Here is a 17477-nt window from a genome sequence, read left to right on the forward strand (position 1 = left end):
AATAAAAACAATATTGTAAATGTAACAGCTAGAAGTAATGCCTTATTTTATTTTATCTATTTTATGTGTGTAGTGCTTGCTTTATACTAGGTGACTAAGTGCTTTACAAATTTTAAATCATTTCCTAATACTAGACTGTAAGGTGCTAATCTTTTACTGCCTGTTTGCTTTCCAATTTCCAGGACTTCTCCTAGCTTCACTTTAAATCACAAGGGTCCTGACTCTGCAGACTGCATTTCTCAGGCTTCTGTGTCCTGTAGTTTCCAATTACATTTAAATAATGGGAGGCATTAATGCAAGATTAGAGAGGGGGCACCAAGGAGAAGCCAGGAGATTTCACTTCTTTCTCAGTTTAGTGCTTGACTCCGCAGACAGGTGTTCCTTCTCTTGTCTTTTGTAAGGCAGAGGAGATGGGAAAGAATCAAGTAGGCTGCTCTGTGAAACATGAAACAACATCACCACCTAGAGGGGAAAATCCTTATTGTTTTCATAAGGAAAGCCTAAAAAGTTCACTTAGAGGATGCAAAGTTGCCATTTCAATGGCTGTATTTCCCATACAATGAATTATACCTTGCTGTGCATCAGAGCTTCCTTTTCTGGAGTAATTTTTAAAAAGCACAAGATAAATTTCTTCCAGGACACAATTATATTTTTGCCACTTGCAATTTTTTCCTCCAGGAAGTATTTCTTTCAAGGCTTCCACTTCAAATGTTGGTAAAGCTTTACCTTTAGCCCAGTTTTTAGTTATAGGCCACACTACCCCTGATTGATTTCATTCACAGGCACTTTTATAACTAAGAGTCATCATGTGCTCTTAAAAGCTTTATGTTTTACAACCCAAATGCCCAAAAATAGATGACTGGATCAAGAAGATTGGTACATATACACAATGGAATATTACTCGGCAATCAAAAAAGATAAACTCATGCAATTTGTACCAACATGGATGGAGCTGGAAGGGGATCATGCTCAGCAAAATAAGCCAGAGAGAAAAAGAAAAATACTGGATGGTCTCACTCATAGCAGGAATTTAGAAAACCTAAATAAGGGACCAGGAAAAAGACTAATTGTAATAAAGTAAAAATCAAAATCAACAAGCAACTATAAACCAGACTTAGTACGAGTCGGGGGGAGGGGAGGAGGGATTAGAGTCAAAATAAGGGGGTTGGGTGGGAATTGTATGGGGAATATAACCAAGATGAAAATGCATACATTGTGCAAAAATGAAAAATGATGTAAAAATATATAAAATAAAATTATATGTATATGTGTGTGTATATATACATATATATATATATATATATATATATATATATATATATATATATATAAAGCTTCTGGCCAGATCTTTATTCAAAGTCCATGTTCTAGATCTAAGTTCAAGGCCTGTCTTGGTTCACCCATAGCATTTCAAACATTAAAACTAGATCTCATCATATTTCACCCCAAATATTTTCCTAGTCTTCCTACAATATGTTGTAAATGAGTGAAAATTTGGATTCTGTTGTCCATGATTTACTTCCAGAGATTGTAGGGGAAAAGTACAGCTACCCCTGAGCTGGTTTCATCTCCTGGGTGATGCTGCTTTCCACTGCTCCTGGAACTCACCAGCCACTGGGACTTTTCACTGCCTTTCTGTGAGCATTTCCCACCATGCTTTAGCCAAAGCTACTGCCAGCTTATTATGGGCGGACATGAAGGAACCACCAATGAGTAGGGAACACCAGACCCCAGTCTACCTCCTGGATTTCTCCTTAGCAGTCACACTATTACCACATTGGCACACTCCTGTCAACACATGTGCATGGGTTTTTCCCCACACCAAGTCTAAGACACCTGCTAGGTGTACTACCATTTAGCTAACTTTTGACACTCTCTATCTGGACAAAGGGTGAGATCCTGCAGCTTAAGATGGTACTATTCCAAGACTGCCCCCCCTCATTCGATGACAATTGTGAATAGTGGGTCCCAAGTTACCCACAAATTCTGTCTGACGTGGCTACAAATCAGAGGTTCCCATGATCTCCTCCTTGGATTTCATTATTTGCAAGAACAGCTCACAGAACTCAGGAAAACTCTTACAATTATCAGCTCATCAACAGATATGATAAAGGATACAGACATGTGGGGAGAGGCCCCTCCAATCAGGCACTTATGCCCAGGTGGAGGTTTCTATTGCCTTCCAGGGGACCACCTATCTGTTCCAGCCCTGCACCTGCCTAGCGGTGCAGACTAGGCACTCAACTAATGGATGCTCCGAGCCCAAGTCATTGTCTCCTGGACCCAAAGAAGTGTGATGCTCGTCGTGTTCACCAAGGGCTGGCTCCAGGTCCAAGCAAGGTGCTTGTTTGTTTGTTTTTACATTTATTTATGCATACAAGAGCTGAGGTACAGACCAGAGATGCAGGGGGTGAGAGGAGTCACCAGAGACAGACAGGGGAGCAGAACAGGCAGATGTGCTGAAATACACTGCTGAGGGGATCAGGTCACCTCCCTGGCGGGGTATCAAACTCATGCTTCAGTGGCTGCAGTTAGCTTCATAGTTCTGCGTCTTAACCCCTTGCTCCACCAGGGAGGCCCCCAAGCAAGGTATTTTGCACAAAACCCTGCAAGATGTTCCTGAACAGTGCAACTTCCCGCCTCCTGTCCTCGCGGTTACCGAGCAGCAGCTTGCATTCTCTTTTTGCAAAATGGGATGACATGGGGCCACCTTACAGGGCTGTGACAATGGATTCAGTGCACTCTGCTTGCAAAGTGCTTATCACAGCGCCCGCCACTGGCAGAAGACGACACAGTTCTGGTGGCAAGGCCATGGGGGTATCAGCAGAACTGGCCGGGGTGGGGGTGCGAGCGAAGGGACGCGCGCGGCCGCCTGCCCACCTGCAGCTCAGCTCCTGCAGACCCCGGCGGCTTCCAGCTCCGAGAAGCGGCTGCCCAGGCCGGGGCCCCGCCCGCCGGGCCCCGCCCCGGAAAGCACGCCCCCGGGCCTTGGCGCGCTTTTGGAACAGCGTCTAACAGCTCAAGTTAGTTTCGGGGTTCCGGCCTCCGGGCGCCTACGGCTCTCGCGCGCTAAGTTGGTGCCCCCGGACCCGGCGCCGCCATGAAGAGGACGCGCGAGGAGGTGGACGCGACGCTGGAGATCGCCAAGCTGAACCCCGACGAGCTGCTGCCGGCCGCGCACTGCCTGGGCTTCGGCCCGCGGGCCAGCGGCGCGGCGGCCGGCGACTTCTGCCTGCTGGAGCTGGAGCCCGCGCTGTGCCAGCACCTGGAGGCCGGGCACAGGTGAGCCGGGCGGCCGCCGGCCTCCGCCTGCGCGAGGCCCCTGCGCATCTCTCCAGCGGGGGCCACGCAGGTGGAGGAGGCTGACCCAGAGAGGGGCCTGGGTTTGGCTCTGGGCCGGGTGGAGGTGGGCGAGCGCGCGGCTGGCTGGTGGCCGGATGCTGAGCCACTGCTCCAGCTGACCGTGCAGGCTGGTGTCCGTGCAAACAAGTCTGAAAACAGACCCTCAGGGAGGTTTGAAAGACGTGAACAGTGATGCCGAGGACTCCAAAAACACTGTCATTCTTCCTTAAAATCCCACTGGGTAATATCTAATGCGTAAGGAGTTGTTCTGAAATAATACTCAGATTGTAGGAAATCAGCTGAAAGCTGTATTTTGCACACTTGGGACCTGCATGGGACACCCTGGATCTGAAACTATTTCTTTTTTTTTTTTTTTTTTAAGATTTATTTATTTATGCATACAAGAACTGGGGTACAGGCCAGAGTTGTAGGGCGTGAGAGGATTCACCAAGATAGAGTGGGTATCAGAACAGGTGATCCACTGAAATACACTGCTGAGGGGAGCAGCGGGCGAGACAGGAGGGGTCTGCTGTGCCATGTGGGTCATCTCCCTGGCCAGGGATCGAACTCATGCTGCAGTGGCTGCTGATAGCTAGATTGTTTTGGGACTTAACCCCTTGCGCCACCAGGGAGGCCCCCCATGTCTTCATTTTAAATTTCACAAGCTTAGAGGATTTGGGAACTGTTTATAATGAATATGTTCATTGCAGCCTCAGTCAACCAAGTCTTTTCTTTCCCATTTTCCCAGTCTTGTGATTCGTGGTCATAAAGACGAGCAGGCTGTGGTGTGCAGTAAAGACAAAACATACGACCTGAAAATAGCAGACACTTCCAATATGTTGCTTTTTATTCCTGGTTGTAAAACTCCAGACCAGCTGAAGATGGAAGAAACACAGGGTAACATTATTTACACTGAGGTACTGTTTTCAGTCTCCTGATTTATACCAGAATGAGAAGGACATCACATGTGCTAATCTTGTCTTTAAACACTTTAGGTATGAAATGAATATTCACAGGGGAGCTGATATATATTTTATACTTTCTAGATCTTCGGTTTTTCTAACAATTATTGGGAATTAAGAAGATGTAGACCTAAATTAAAGAAGCTAAGGAGACTTTTGATGGAAAATACCTATGAAGGACCTGACAGTCAAAAAGAAAAGGATTCAAAGTGCTCAAAGGTGGGAATTTAAAAAATAGCACTATGATCAGAGGAGATATTGTTAATTTTTCAAGTTTATATTATGAAAACTTCAAACACACCCAAAAGTAGATAGAATAGTATAATAAATTCTATATCTTCATCATTTAGTTGAACATTTGTTAATATTTTATTCATTTTGTTTCTTTTCCCTGCTTCTTTCCATCCTTTGTGTGTGCATGCGAGCGTGCATGCGTGTGTTTTAAAACAAATCCTAGATATCATGGTTTTATTTATATAACTGAAAGCTGCTCATGTTCCTAACTATTAAGTATACTTTTAGAGGTAAAATGCATAATTAAAAATTTATTTAGGTACTCTGGAGAGAAGGCATCAGGAACATGGAAAGTATTCTTACTCCAGTGTCAAAACTGACTATTTTTGGAAGTATAGAAAAATATTTATAGATCAATAAAAAAATTTAATTTTTAATGGAATTCAAACTTAAAGATCTCTACTGGTATTCTGAAGATCATATTTGTATTAAAAGTTCTCTCTCCATTGACTGATTTAACTTCTTTTTCTTTTTTGTGATTAATGAGATATAATACTTATGCCATATCACTCTTTTTATAATTTAACAATTCAACAGTTTTTAATCCAACAGTTCAACAGTTTTTCGAATTGTGAGAGAATCATCACCATGATCAACACCAGTAGTTTGTCAACCCAAAAAGCAATCATGTCTCCTTTTAGTACACTTTCCAATCCTATCTTCTCCTTCCCTAACCTTAGTCTTGTGTAATCACTAATCTACTTTCTGTCTCTATCAACTTGCTTATTCTGGACATTTCATGCAAATGGAGTCATGATATGTGACCTTTTCTGAGTGGCTTCTTTCATTTTTAACATCATGTTTTTATGGTGCATTTGTTGTAGCATAGATCAACACCTGTTTTCCTATTTATTGTTAAATAACAACTCCATTTTATAGATACACCATATTTTTTTCACCCATTCATCCACTGATGAACATTTGGGCAGTTTCCACTTTTTGACTATTGTGAATAGCACGGCTGTGAACATTCATGTACAAGTTCCCAACAAACTTGTGTTTTCATTCTCTTAGGTACATACCTAAGAGTGGGATTGATGGGCCACAGGGAGGCTCAGTATGGCCTTTGGAGGATCTGCCAGACTATTTTCTAAGGTGGCTACATCATTTTACATTTGCATCGAATGAGGGTTCCAATTTCTCCATCCTTGATAACACTTAACATTATGTTTATGCTCCACCTTAGTGGGTTTGAAGTGGTATCAGTGTGATTTTGATGCACATTTCCCTGTTGATATAGAGCATCTTTTCATATATTAGTAACTATATATCTTTGAATGTCTGTTCAGGAATTCCTTTGCCCACTTTTTAATTGGATTATATCCAATTGTGTTGTGATTATCTTTTTATTACTGAGTTCTTTAGATGGACTAAATCCAAGTTCCTTATCAAATAGATGACATGCAAATATTTTCTTCTGTGGGTTGTCTTTTCACTGGTTAATTTTTCTAATTGTGATAAAATGTACTTAACATAGCGTTTACCTTTTTAACCATTTTTATATGTACGGTTTTCTCTGGCATTAAGTACATTCACATTGTTCTTCAGCTATCACCACCCAGTAAACTCTACCTTCCCAGTCTCCCTTGGCCTCCCAACCCTTTGGCCAACACTATGCAAGTTCCTGTCTCTATGAATTTGACTACTCTAATTACTCCCTATAAGTGGGTTTATATATTACTTGTCATTTTGTGTTTGTCATGTTTTCCAGTACAAAAGATTTTCATTTTGATGATCTCTAAATTGTCTATTTTTTTCCTTTTGTTGCCTGTGCTTTTAGTGTCATATCTAAGAAACCATTGCCAAATCCAGTATCATAAAGATTTCTCCCTTTATTTTCTTCTATGATATACATTGATTGGTGTAATAATCATTACACATTTAAAAAAAGACACTAAGGGCCTCCCTAGTGGTGCAAGTGGTTAAGACGTAACCTATGAAGCAATCTGCAGCCTCTGCAGCACAAGTTCAATTCCCGACCAGGGAGCTACCCACACGGCACAGCAGACCTTACCTGACTCACCCACTGCTCCCCTCAGCAGTATATTTCAGTACATCTGCCTGTTCTGTTCTCCACTCTGTCTCTGGTGAGTCCTCTCACCCTCCACACCTCTGTCCTGTACCCCAGTTCTTGTATGCATAAATAAATAAATCTTTTAAAAAGAAAAGACTGAGCTAGTACATAAATACGACTTTTTTTACATAAATATGACTTTAATAATCTGTTCTATATACCTATTCTCCTAAGTTCAAAAGAAATCTAAAAAAAAAAAAAATCATTTAAAGACCTTAACACTTTTTTTTTTTCCTGTTTCAGTATACAACTGAAGATTTGCTTGATCAAATTCAGGCAAGTGAGGAAGAAATAAAGACCCAGTTACAAGCTCTAAATGCCTGTGAGATTGGAGGTAGCATTACTTACTATTATTATCAATAATGATGGAATTGGTCATGATATGAGAGAGAGAAATTTTTAGACAACTTTATCCTATAGCATATTGTTTATTTAATCTTCTTTGGGGCTCTAAGATGATAATTGCATTTTGGGGTACATAGTGCTCATCCTTCCCCAAAGAAGTCAGGGTGTGACTTAGGACTTTAATCACACCTTATGGGGCCTTTTTCTTTGGGTTAAGTAAGTGGCAATAGGAGAACCATGTTAGATCAAGAAATGTTTTTAGATACCAGGTAATCTAATCACTTCACTATTATTATTTTTTTGTTGTTGTTGTTCATTTTTGTACAGATGTAGACCCCATAGTTGTCCTGCCACCATTATCACCCATGAACCATCAACATATTCCTTTGTGTTCTTCCTTCCCTTGTTTTGACCTTTCTCTCTCCTGCTTCATTAGTTTTAACAGATGAGAAAATTAAGGACTAGGAAGGGAAACTGACTTGTCCAGGGTCACATGTTGAGTCTATTATAGAAGAAGTTGCAAAACTTAGGAACTTGAAAATCAAAATTAATTTAGTAACTACATTGTATTTCCAAATTGTTTGCAAGATGGGACTATATTTCTTAAGATGACTCTTAATATATTTTTCAATATATGTTGAACAGTTTATATAATAAATTCTATAAAAGGTTTACATGTTGGTCTCAGTCTGATGGACAAGGCCAGCAGTGTCTTCTTGAATGTTTGCTGGCTTCTGGTGGGGAATTGAGCTTTTTTTACAGCATCTGGACTTGGAGTATACTTGAGTAAATGTTTCTATGTATTTTCAGCTCACTTATGCTTGTCACTGAAACAGCTTAACTCTGCACCCAAGTGTTAGGAAGGAGAAATTTGCATGGGTTGATAAAATGCACTGCTAATAAAGCAACTATATGAAACTGTAGAACTAAGTGAAAGCACAGCTCTTTACTGTCCCACAGATATACACTTAGGAATTTTAGTCCTAAACATCAGAAATAAAATTTTAATTATGAATGCCTGCTGCTAATCATTGTATGGGGATATTACAAATGTTAATATTTAAAAACAAAGGGACAAGAAAGCCTTAAATAATGAATTTTTAATGCAGCCCTTGGCATTATTCACTCATTCTATAGGGATGGATAAAATCTTGTTGGGGATGGGTGCATAAATTATTCCTAGTTTTCTTAATTTTACATGACACATTCCATTTTTTAATATTGCCTTTAGTTTTTCAGAATAAGAATAGCGATTATTAGATGTGATTAATGTGTATTTGATTTGTTTCTTCAAAGAGGTCAGTAGTGCCTTCAATTATAAAGTGCATTTCATTGTCTTTCCCTGCAGTAGGGAAAGGTTACTTGATGTCCAGTCTTTATTTTGCTGCCGATCCACTTTGTATCTCTGAGTCTGTCTCTCGACTGTATGAGTATAGACATACCTCTGTAAGTTAGCTCTGATGAGCATTTATCTATGTCAGTGTCCACAGTGGAGATTGCCTTATCGGATATGGAACCTGTGACTTTCATTTCATTTATATGATGTTCTGATGAAATGACTGTGCCATGTACGGTTTTCCATATTTCCACCTAAAACGACAATATTATTATGAAATAATTGAATCTTAAAACACTTTAAAAAATCAAAATGTTAGTTACATGTAAATTACCCTTTGGAAGCCATTTGAAACCTCCTCAAGATTCAATTTGAAATAATTGGAGCAAAGTATAAAAAGATACTGTTTATAAAGTAAGCTTAGACTTTTAGTGTCTGGTTTTTTTTTGCAGTGGGCAAGAGTATGCTGCTACTTTATCAATCTGTTTTCTAAGTAATTTGCTTAACATTTATTTGGTAAAGATGACTTTTGGAATTTGTAGGATATTGGAGAATTCTGGAATTTGATTATGAAATGAAACTTCTCAATCATGTAACTCAGCTTGTGGATTCAGAGTCTTGGTCTTTTGATAAAGTTCCTTTGAATGTGTGCCTTCAGGAGCTTGGACCACTGGAGCCAGAGTAAGTGTCTTCATTTCTTGTCCCTCCAGATTTCCTTAAGGGGAAGAATGTTATTTTTCCAGGCTAGAGCTAAACTCAGGGCATAGACTTTTTATTATTATATCTTAAATAATTAAAAAAAAGTACACAGCTAAGGAGGACTTGGCAATTGTGGTCATTGGGGGAATAATAATGTGCATCATCCTTTTTTTTTTACTTTGCCATAAAGATAAAAAAATGATTATGCTGAAGTTGTTATATTATTAAATGTGCTCGTTTAATTCATAAAAGTATTTAGCATGGGATAATAAAATGTACTCTTGTGACTGACAACAACATGGATGGAACTGGAGAGGATTATGCTAAGCACAGTAAGTCAGAATAAGAAAGACAAACATTGGATGGTGTTGTTTGTACGTAGTATTCAGAGAAACAAAACAAAGGGTCAGATAAAAGACAACCTAATAACACACCCTAGAAATCTGTAGAATTTAGGATACCAGAGAGAGAAGAGGAAGGGGCACAATGTTCTATAGGGGTGGGTTATAGGTCTTGGGTTGGATGTGATGTCGTGGCCTACATCTGAAGGATGTGATCCTATACCTCTCAATCATGTACAGCAACATTGTAAGCCAAAGTTGCCTAAGTTAAAAAAAAAAAAAAAGTCTAGTATGGGGCCTGGCATATAGTATCTTCCCAGTCTACTTCAGTATTATTTAGCAACCAAACTCACTTAAATTTCAAATCTCAAATTTATATCTTAGTTTCTGAAATGAAAAATATGGTTTAAAATATAATGCAGGGCCTCCCTGGTGGCACAGAGGTTAAAGTCTCACAGAGCTATATAGCTGTCGCCTGCCACTGCTGCAGAGTTCCATCCCCAGCGAGGGACCTGACCCACATGACACAGCAGACCTCTCCTGTCTCGCCCACTGCTCCTCTCAGCAGTGTGTTCCAGTAGATTTGCCTGTCCTGCTCCCCACTCTATCTCTGGTGAATCCTCTCACTCCCCACACCTTTGGCCTTCACCCCAGTTATTTTATGCATAAATACATAAAAAAAATCTTAAAAAAATTAAAATAAAATATAATGCATCAGATTGTTGATGACTTTAAATGTCTGCTTTCAATTTTTCAGGGAAATGATCGAACACTGTCTTAAATGTTATGGAAAGAAATATATAGAGGAAGGTAAGATCTGGAATGTATTCTGATGGGTATTTTAATTCTTTCATGTTACTTTTGGTATGCCTTTCTGAAGTTTGTTTATGTTAAAAATTAGAACTCTGCATTGTGGGAGTTAACTTGTGTATAGTTCTGTGAACTTGCATTGAAGGAAACTGTTGTAGTGTATTTTATTATAAGAAGACAAAATGAAGAGATCTGATGCTTTTTCCTTAGGGGAAGTATATTTTGAATTGAATGCTGATAAAATATGCAGAGCAACCGCACATATGTTACTTCAGAACGCAGTAAAATTCAATCTTGCTGAGTTTCAAGAAGTGTGGCAACAGAGTGTTCCTGAAGGAATGATAACTAAACTTGATCAGCTTAAGGTAATGGCCACAGTGATTGCTACCATTCAACAGGTTATCATTAATTACTAGGTGGTAATTACATGGATGGATGGAAAGGGGGGTGAGTGGGTAGATGCATGGATGGAAGCGTTAATGGGTCGATGGATGGATGGGTAAGTTGGTATACAAATGGATAGAAGGTTGGCTAGAGTATGAAAAAGGAGAATTCTCTCAGTACCCAACTATTAGCCAATATTCTTAATAAAAGAGTACTGGCTAAAGAAATAGTTACAGGGAAATGGATAGAAAAATCTGTGATCTTAACAAATTTATAGGATTTAGTAAGTTCATGGGGGTGGAATTCAAATAAGGGAATCAAGGAGAATGCCTAGCTTTCCAGGCTTCCTAGGATAGTGGAACTATAGCAAGTTTGTGTGACAAACACAAGTTCCTAGATAGGTGTGAATACATAAGTTTTGTACTCCAAATGATTTGAGCTGAAGATACAGATACTATAGCCATTAGCAAGTAAGGGGTGTTTGAAATCACACAGTAAGGTGAGTTTCTTCATGAATAGTCACAGTGAAACAAGAGGGCTAGGGCTAGAGGCCCAACATAAAGTTAGGAAGAAAATAATGGGATGTGATCTTAGAGAGAAAGGAGTATTCAACATTAAAGAGAACAGAGCCAGGGAGATGAATCCAAGATATGGCCCATTGATTTAGAAATGACACATCAGTGACCTTTAGTGTCTTGATCAGTTGTTGGCTGTCAAAGACTGGTTACGGAAGGGAAAACAAGTCACTGCTTAAAGGAGCTCTTTTTATGAAAAAGGCTATTGTAAGTGTGGGTGTAAGTTTTATGTAGTTGATATTTTAAATGCCTTGAGGTAAGGTGAACCCAAAGATAAATTTATGAGTCTGAGTTATACCTTAAAGCATTTAAACATATTCAAGCATAGATCATTTTTTAACTGTCCCTTTCTTCTCTTTTCTTGTAGGGTTTAGCATTGGTAGATAGACAATCACGACCAGAAATCATATTTTTGCTAAAAGTAGATGATTTACCTGAGGATAACCAGGAACGTTTTAATAGTCTATTTTCTATAAGGGAGAAGTGGACAGAAGAAGATATTGCTCCTTATATTCAGTAAGTAATTTATTAAAAAATGAATTTTGAGGATTATTTTTAAAGAGTGGCATAGGCTTTCAGATTTATTATAAGAAACAAATTTTTTTAGAATGTTCTTGGGAATTTTTTTTTGTTTTTTAAACTTTCTCAAGTAGTGACTCTGTTCTCTGTCACTCTCCACAACTGCTGATTCTGGAGATGGGATATATGTACTTTTTCTTTCTTACTACTGGCTTCTAAAACCATTTCTCTTCCCTCCTTCCTGCAAAGCTGTAGCTCTTAAAGGAACACACTACATACCCACTGACTCTTTGACTGCTACCTCCTTTCTCCTCCTGTCTTAACATTTTGGTAGAGGCCAAATTGCAGAAGGACAATTTTGTTCTGAAATCACCATTTACTGGACCAGAAATCTACTAACATGACCACCTCTTCACTGGGTCACATGTCTTAAGTGCTCCCTCTTCTCTTTACCCAGATTGCATTCCTGGCCAGTCCCTCTAAGTTCTATGCATACCTTATTTCTTTGATCATCTCGCCTTGTCAGACCTCTCTGGCAAAAATTTACAAAGATTAAGCCCAACTTTTTGCTAACTCTGTGCCTGCATTTGGACAGCTACAGGCACAGCCTCACTTTTGAACTTAAGTGATTCTCATCAGGGTCCCTGGCAAGGTTCCATTTTCTTGTGAAACTTTTCTACCCTCAGAACTTAATTTATGTTTTCTGTACAGTTTTTATTCTGCAAAATTTGGCTTTATCCTTTACTACCTATCTGAGCTCAGTTTCCTCTTATGAATATGGGGGTAAATAAGACTTAATCCCTTCTGTTAATTTGAAGGTTAAATGAGATAATACATGTTATGTAGCTAGTTCTATGAAGACTTACTAACCTGCTCCACACACTTTTTCTTCTGTAAACACACACTGTTATATTTATTGGGAAGATGGATTTAGGAGAGAGAGATAGAAATTACTAGTACTGTGAATATTATTGTTCCCTAAAGTTGTCATGCTACTTGATTGCCTTTTTATTGTTCCCACAGGGATTTGTGTGGAGAGAAGCAAACAATAGGTGCATTACTCACTAAATATTGCCGATCTTCAATGCAAAATGGTATTAAAGTTTATAATTCAAGAAGACCCATTTCTTAAAAGAGCAAATATTTTCTTTGGGACTGAAGTTGCTTTATAAAATTTTTATTTCTAAGACAATGATTCTTTTATGTATTTGTACTTAGCATTTTTATATCACTTTTCCATTTTTTAAATGTAGCAGCATACTTTTATATCATACAGATTATGTTTTGTATTGTGTATGTATGTCTGGATTATGTGCACAGTACAAAGACAAAAGAAAGTGTTATTTCCTATGTTTAATGTATCTTTGTAGTCCATGAGGTTTTATTTTATTTATAGAAAATTTTACTTTTTTTTTTTAATTGCATTTCTTTGGTAAGAATATGACATTCTAGTCATTAGTATATGTAAAGTTTTCGGAAAACTATGAGTAACAGTTTCCTAAAGAAGAATTATTTATTAGCTTAAATGTCTTATCTTGAGTTCCCCTTCACCTTCCAAGTTCCATCAAAATAGGAAGTCACTAGATGCTGTCATCTGATGAGAACTAATTTGTTCCCTAAACTAGCTGTTTGCTGTGATGAAAATTGGATTGTTAGCTGCTCCAGTTTCCTGGTAGAAGTAAATGAAATGGAGTTGATCCTACAATCCTATATGAAGACTATTAATAGAACAGTCTATAATCCTATAATGGAGAATATTGATATGGGTATTACTCACTAGGAAACTACAAGTAACTTCTAGCTGATTTCGGAATGCTTAAGAAAGTTCCTTTATAGCCTTCTTTCCCTAACTTGTTTCACTTAGACCAAATTTTAATTCAGCTAATGAATTTATCACAAGGACATTTGGTAGTTCTAGATTAAATCTGGCTCAGAGTTTAAAAAAAAAGTTAATGGATAATCCACAATTAATCAGGATTCAATCACTGAAACTGACAACCGTTTTATTCTCTTGCACACTAAATGCAAATACATGCATCAAAATATTTACCTTGTGTTTCAATAAATTTTTCTGCATCTGTGTGTATGGCTTATTTTTAAAATAAACACTGAGGCAGCAATGCCTAGTGAGGATTCTGGAGGTTGAGTTAGATGACCTGGGGTCTACTCCTTCTACAGTTTAAGTCACTGGGCTCCAATGAGTTTATACTATCTGCTTACCCAGAAAACTTGAGGGACAGCCCTCTTGGCTTTATGCAACCCTGATTTCCTGGCCCCCAGGCCCTGCTTCATCCACCAAATTTTGGGGTCGTAGCTCCTAAATAGCAACAATTCTCAGCCATGGTGCTGGTACTGACAGGCAAACACACAAGTGGCCTTTGCGCAAGCCCCACCCGCTGAGAAGCTTCCGGCTCCGCCCCCGTCACCGCCCACTTCCGCTTACGCAGGGGTCAGAGGTGACAGGCAACATGGCGGCTGACGGTAGTTATCAGCGGTTGCAGAGAGGCGCATCTCGGTGACAGGAGTTCTTCGCAGGCTGTGGAGGGGAGCAGAGGCGGTGGAGCGAATTTGAGGCGGCAGCGGGTCGGGTGGGGCGCCGAGGGCGCGGGAGGTGACTGTTGGGGGCGCGGGGGAGCGAGGACTGAGGTGTCGGAGGCCGGTAATGCCCCACTGCTCCCCGGGAAGCTGAGGAGACGGCCCCGCGGGATCGCTTCATGCCGCCGACTGGTTTGGAGCCCGCCAGGATGAACAGGAAGAAAGGGGACAAGGGCTTTGAAAGCCCAAGGCCATATAAATTATAAGTATTTTTTTCACCTCCTCTTCCTCTTTCAGATTTCGTTATCATGTGATTGTAGTTTGTGATTGCTTTGGAAACTGACTTGATGGGCTGGGAGATGTAGCGAGCAGTAGAACTCACTCGCCGGGGTGGGAATGGTGTTTGTGGGGGCGCCTTTTGAGGGAAAGTAGTATGCGATGGACCTCATGCCCCTGGCAGGAAATAAACCTTTCCGTTAAAGCATTTTGATCAGAAGAGATCTGTTTAATCTTTTGTATGAAAAGCGATCCGCTGCATTTAAAACAAGGAGTTACCTAAATTTGTACGGGCTGAAAATGAAAGCTGAAGTATGAGTTTGAGTAGCTTAATGCATCATCCTGGTTTATACTTGGATAGACTTATGCTTTCATTTAATCGAAATATTTACTTTACTTTTATATTTTTTGATATACAACCCATCAGGTCGTCTGCATCAACAACATAAACTTCCAACGAAAATCTGTTGTGGTAAGTATCTTCTTCACAATTATAAGCAGAAACAAGTCCGTCCTGTATATGGTGCTTAGAGACTTTCCCATCTAGACAACTGTATTACCAGAAATGGGAAGAATTAGAATTCAGATCTATATGACATCAAGGTCCAAAACCTGCCGTCTGTGCTGTCTCTTCAGTTCTCCTGTTTTCTCCTGTTTACTGATTAAACTTTTGATCCTTCTAATTTGTTGTGGAATATGAAAATCTTATTAAGCATTTTACAATTGTGCATGAAACAAGAATAAGCCCATGGTAAGATTTCTTCACGAAAAAGTTAATTAAGGTTAGTGCACTCACTGACTTAGGTTGTTGGCTGCTAAGAAATCCGTTTATTTATTTATTTTTTTTTCTGATTCTTGGCTGACCTGGTTTAGGTGACATTACTTTGTAGCACAGTTTTAAATCAATTGTTTGAAATCAATGCACCCCAGACCCTAATATGGGTTGTTGATATAATCCGTTCTGGGAAAGTCCATGACTACCCAAGTACTTAATTTACTCTCTCAGGGGGACCTGTATTAAACCAACTGCAAATCTTAGTAAGATTTGTAAGTAAGAAGTGATAACATCAGGGCTGCCCTGGTGGCTCAAGGGATTAAGACGCAGCACTATGAAGCTATGGGCAGCCACTGCAGCAGGAGATCGATCCCTGGCCAGGGAGGTGACCCACATGGCCCAGCAGACCTCTCTTCTCCCTGGTGCTCCCCTCAGCAGTGAATTTCAGTTAATCCGCCTGTTCTGCTCCCGGCTCTGTCTCTGGTGAATCCTCTCACCCCCCACACCTCTGGCCTGTGCTCCACTTCTTGTATGCGTAGATAAATCTTAAAAAAAAAAAAAAAAAAAGAAATGATAACATAAACTTCCTCTCAAATATTTGCCTGTGTGTATATAATGTTAACATTAAGCTAAAAATAAATGAATAAATAAAAAGGTGCTTTTTTTTCCCCATAAGAATCATAGGTTCTTAGATTTGTAAGGATTGTGAAAGGTTTATTAAGTCTAATCTTATTTGAGAAATTTCTCTGTTAATTTCCTTACGTATCATTATTTACCTTTTCCCTTGCAGAAGGATGCTTTGAGTGTGTTGTGTGAAACTGGTTAGGGAAAATATGAAAATTGGGGAGCCTCATTAAAAGGTTACCCAAGTAACTTAGAGCAGAAATCTGAATGAAGATATCTTTAGTGAAGATGATACAGAAACAGAGTTAACAGAACTTACTGAATTATAATGAACATTTATTGAGTACTTGAGTAAAACTTTCTTCTAATCTTCTTACTAACTCCTCAATAACTTAATAACTCTTCTCAATAACTTCTCAATAATTTAATCTTCTCAATAACTACGTGAGGTAGATAATATATATTAATCCTTATTTCTGTAAATCAACTGAAAGAATGAAAGCTCACTGAATTTTTAAGGACATACAGTTAGCAAATGATGGGGCTGGTTTTTAATTTTTAAATTTTTTTATTTTTAAAGATTTATTTATTTATACAAGCACTGGGTACAGTCAGAGCACAGGAGGTTGAGAGAATTCACCAGAGCCAGAGCAGGTTGTAGAAGAGGCAGACGGATGAAGTACACTGCTGCGGGGAGCAGCGGGCGGCAGGAGAGGTCTGCGTGCCATGTGGGAACCTCGCCCGGTGGCCCCGTATCGAACCGGCACTGCAGAGGCTGCGGGCAGCTTTGCAACCCAGCGGCTCAACCGCTGCGCCACCAGGGAGGTGATGGGGCTGTTTTTAATCAAGGATGACCTAAGAGTCTCCTTTCTTCTCTCTACCTTCTCTGCTTCTGGCAAAATGACAGAAGAAAAATGTATCCAAGTTCTGGATGATTTTTAGGTTTCCCACTAGAAAAGTTGGATGTTGTATAGGATAAGTTTTCAAAAATTTTCTGTTCACTTTATAGCCCTTCCATATTTTGTATTTTAAGTACAACAGTTTTCAACCCAGAATATTAAAATCACTGAACATATGTTCTCTGTTTCTTTAGTCAGTCTTTCCCACTTGATTAATGTAAGAGAGTGGCGGTCAGTGGAGTTAAGAATAGTTAGCTTTCTCTCATGTTGTAGGAACACATTTCAGATAGATTATCCCCACATGATTAACATGGTAGAACTATATGTGGCCACAGAAGAGATGTCTATGAACAGAGACTCATACTTGTTAGCTGCGGTGGGTACTTTTGTACTGCCTTTGGAAGGCCATATTCTTAGTCACCAATCTAGTTTTCATTTTTCTTCTGTTCTATCATTTTTTCCCTTCTTCTGCTAGAAATTCTACTTGAGTGTACTGAGTCTTTTAATTTTTTTCTAGCAGATGGTTAATTTTCACTGATAGTGAATGTGAACCACCAAGATAAAATAATAGATAAAATATGTAAATAAAATGTACTTAATTCACACCATTCAGTCACTAGGACAGCCATGTTAGAAATGAACATACTTGCAGAACACCTAAATGTTTGTAGTAATTTGGGATGAGGC

At 39.3% G+C, this 17477-nt stretch overlaps 2 protein-coding genes across 2 annotated transcripts in view; both read left to right on the forward strand.

Annotated features, from left to right (window-relative positions):
• Positions 1-3100: 3100 nt before the first annotated feature.
• Positions 3101-12813, forward strand: DSCC1 (DNA replication and sister chromatid cohesion 1; the record flags this gene model as incomplete). Its single annotated transcript, XM_084229788.1, has 9 exons — positions 3101-3282; positions 4091-4259; positions 4389-4523; positions 6916-7006; positions 8896-9034; positions 10151-10203; positions 10414-10568; positions 11530-11678; positions 12705-12813. The coding sequence occupies 9 exons, from the start codon at positions 3101-3103 to the stop codon at positions 12811-12813; spliced, it is 1182 nt and encodes a 393-aa protein (XP_084085914.1).
• A 1582-nt stretch (positions 12814-14395) lies between these two features.
• The window catches only part of TAF2 (TATA-box binding protein associated factor 2), a gene marked incomplete at both ends in the record, with an annotated part of 60387 nt that continues 57305 nt past the window's right edge, over positions 14396-17477 (forward strand). The window contains 2 exons of the mRNA XM_084230314.1: positions 14396-14478; positions 14910-14964. Coding sequence (XP_084086440.1) covers positions 14396-14478; positions 14910-14964 — 138 coding nt within the window. The remainder of the gene's footprint in view (positions 14479-14909; positions 14965-17477) is intronic.

Source organism: Talpa europaea (genome assembly GCF_964194135.1).
Source record: "Talpa europaea genome assembly, chromosome: 3".
Taxonomy (NCBI): Eukaryota; Metazoa; Chordata; class Mammalia; order Eulipotyphla; family Talpidae; genus Talpa; species Talpa europaea.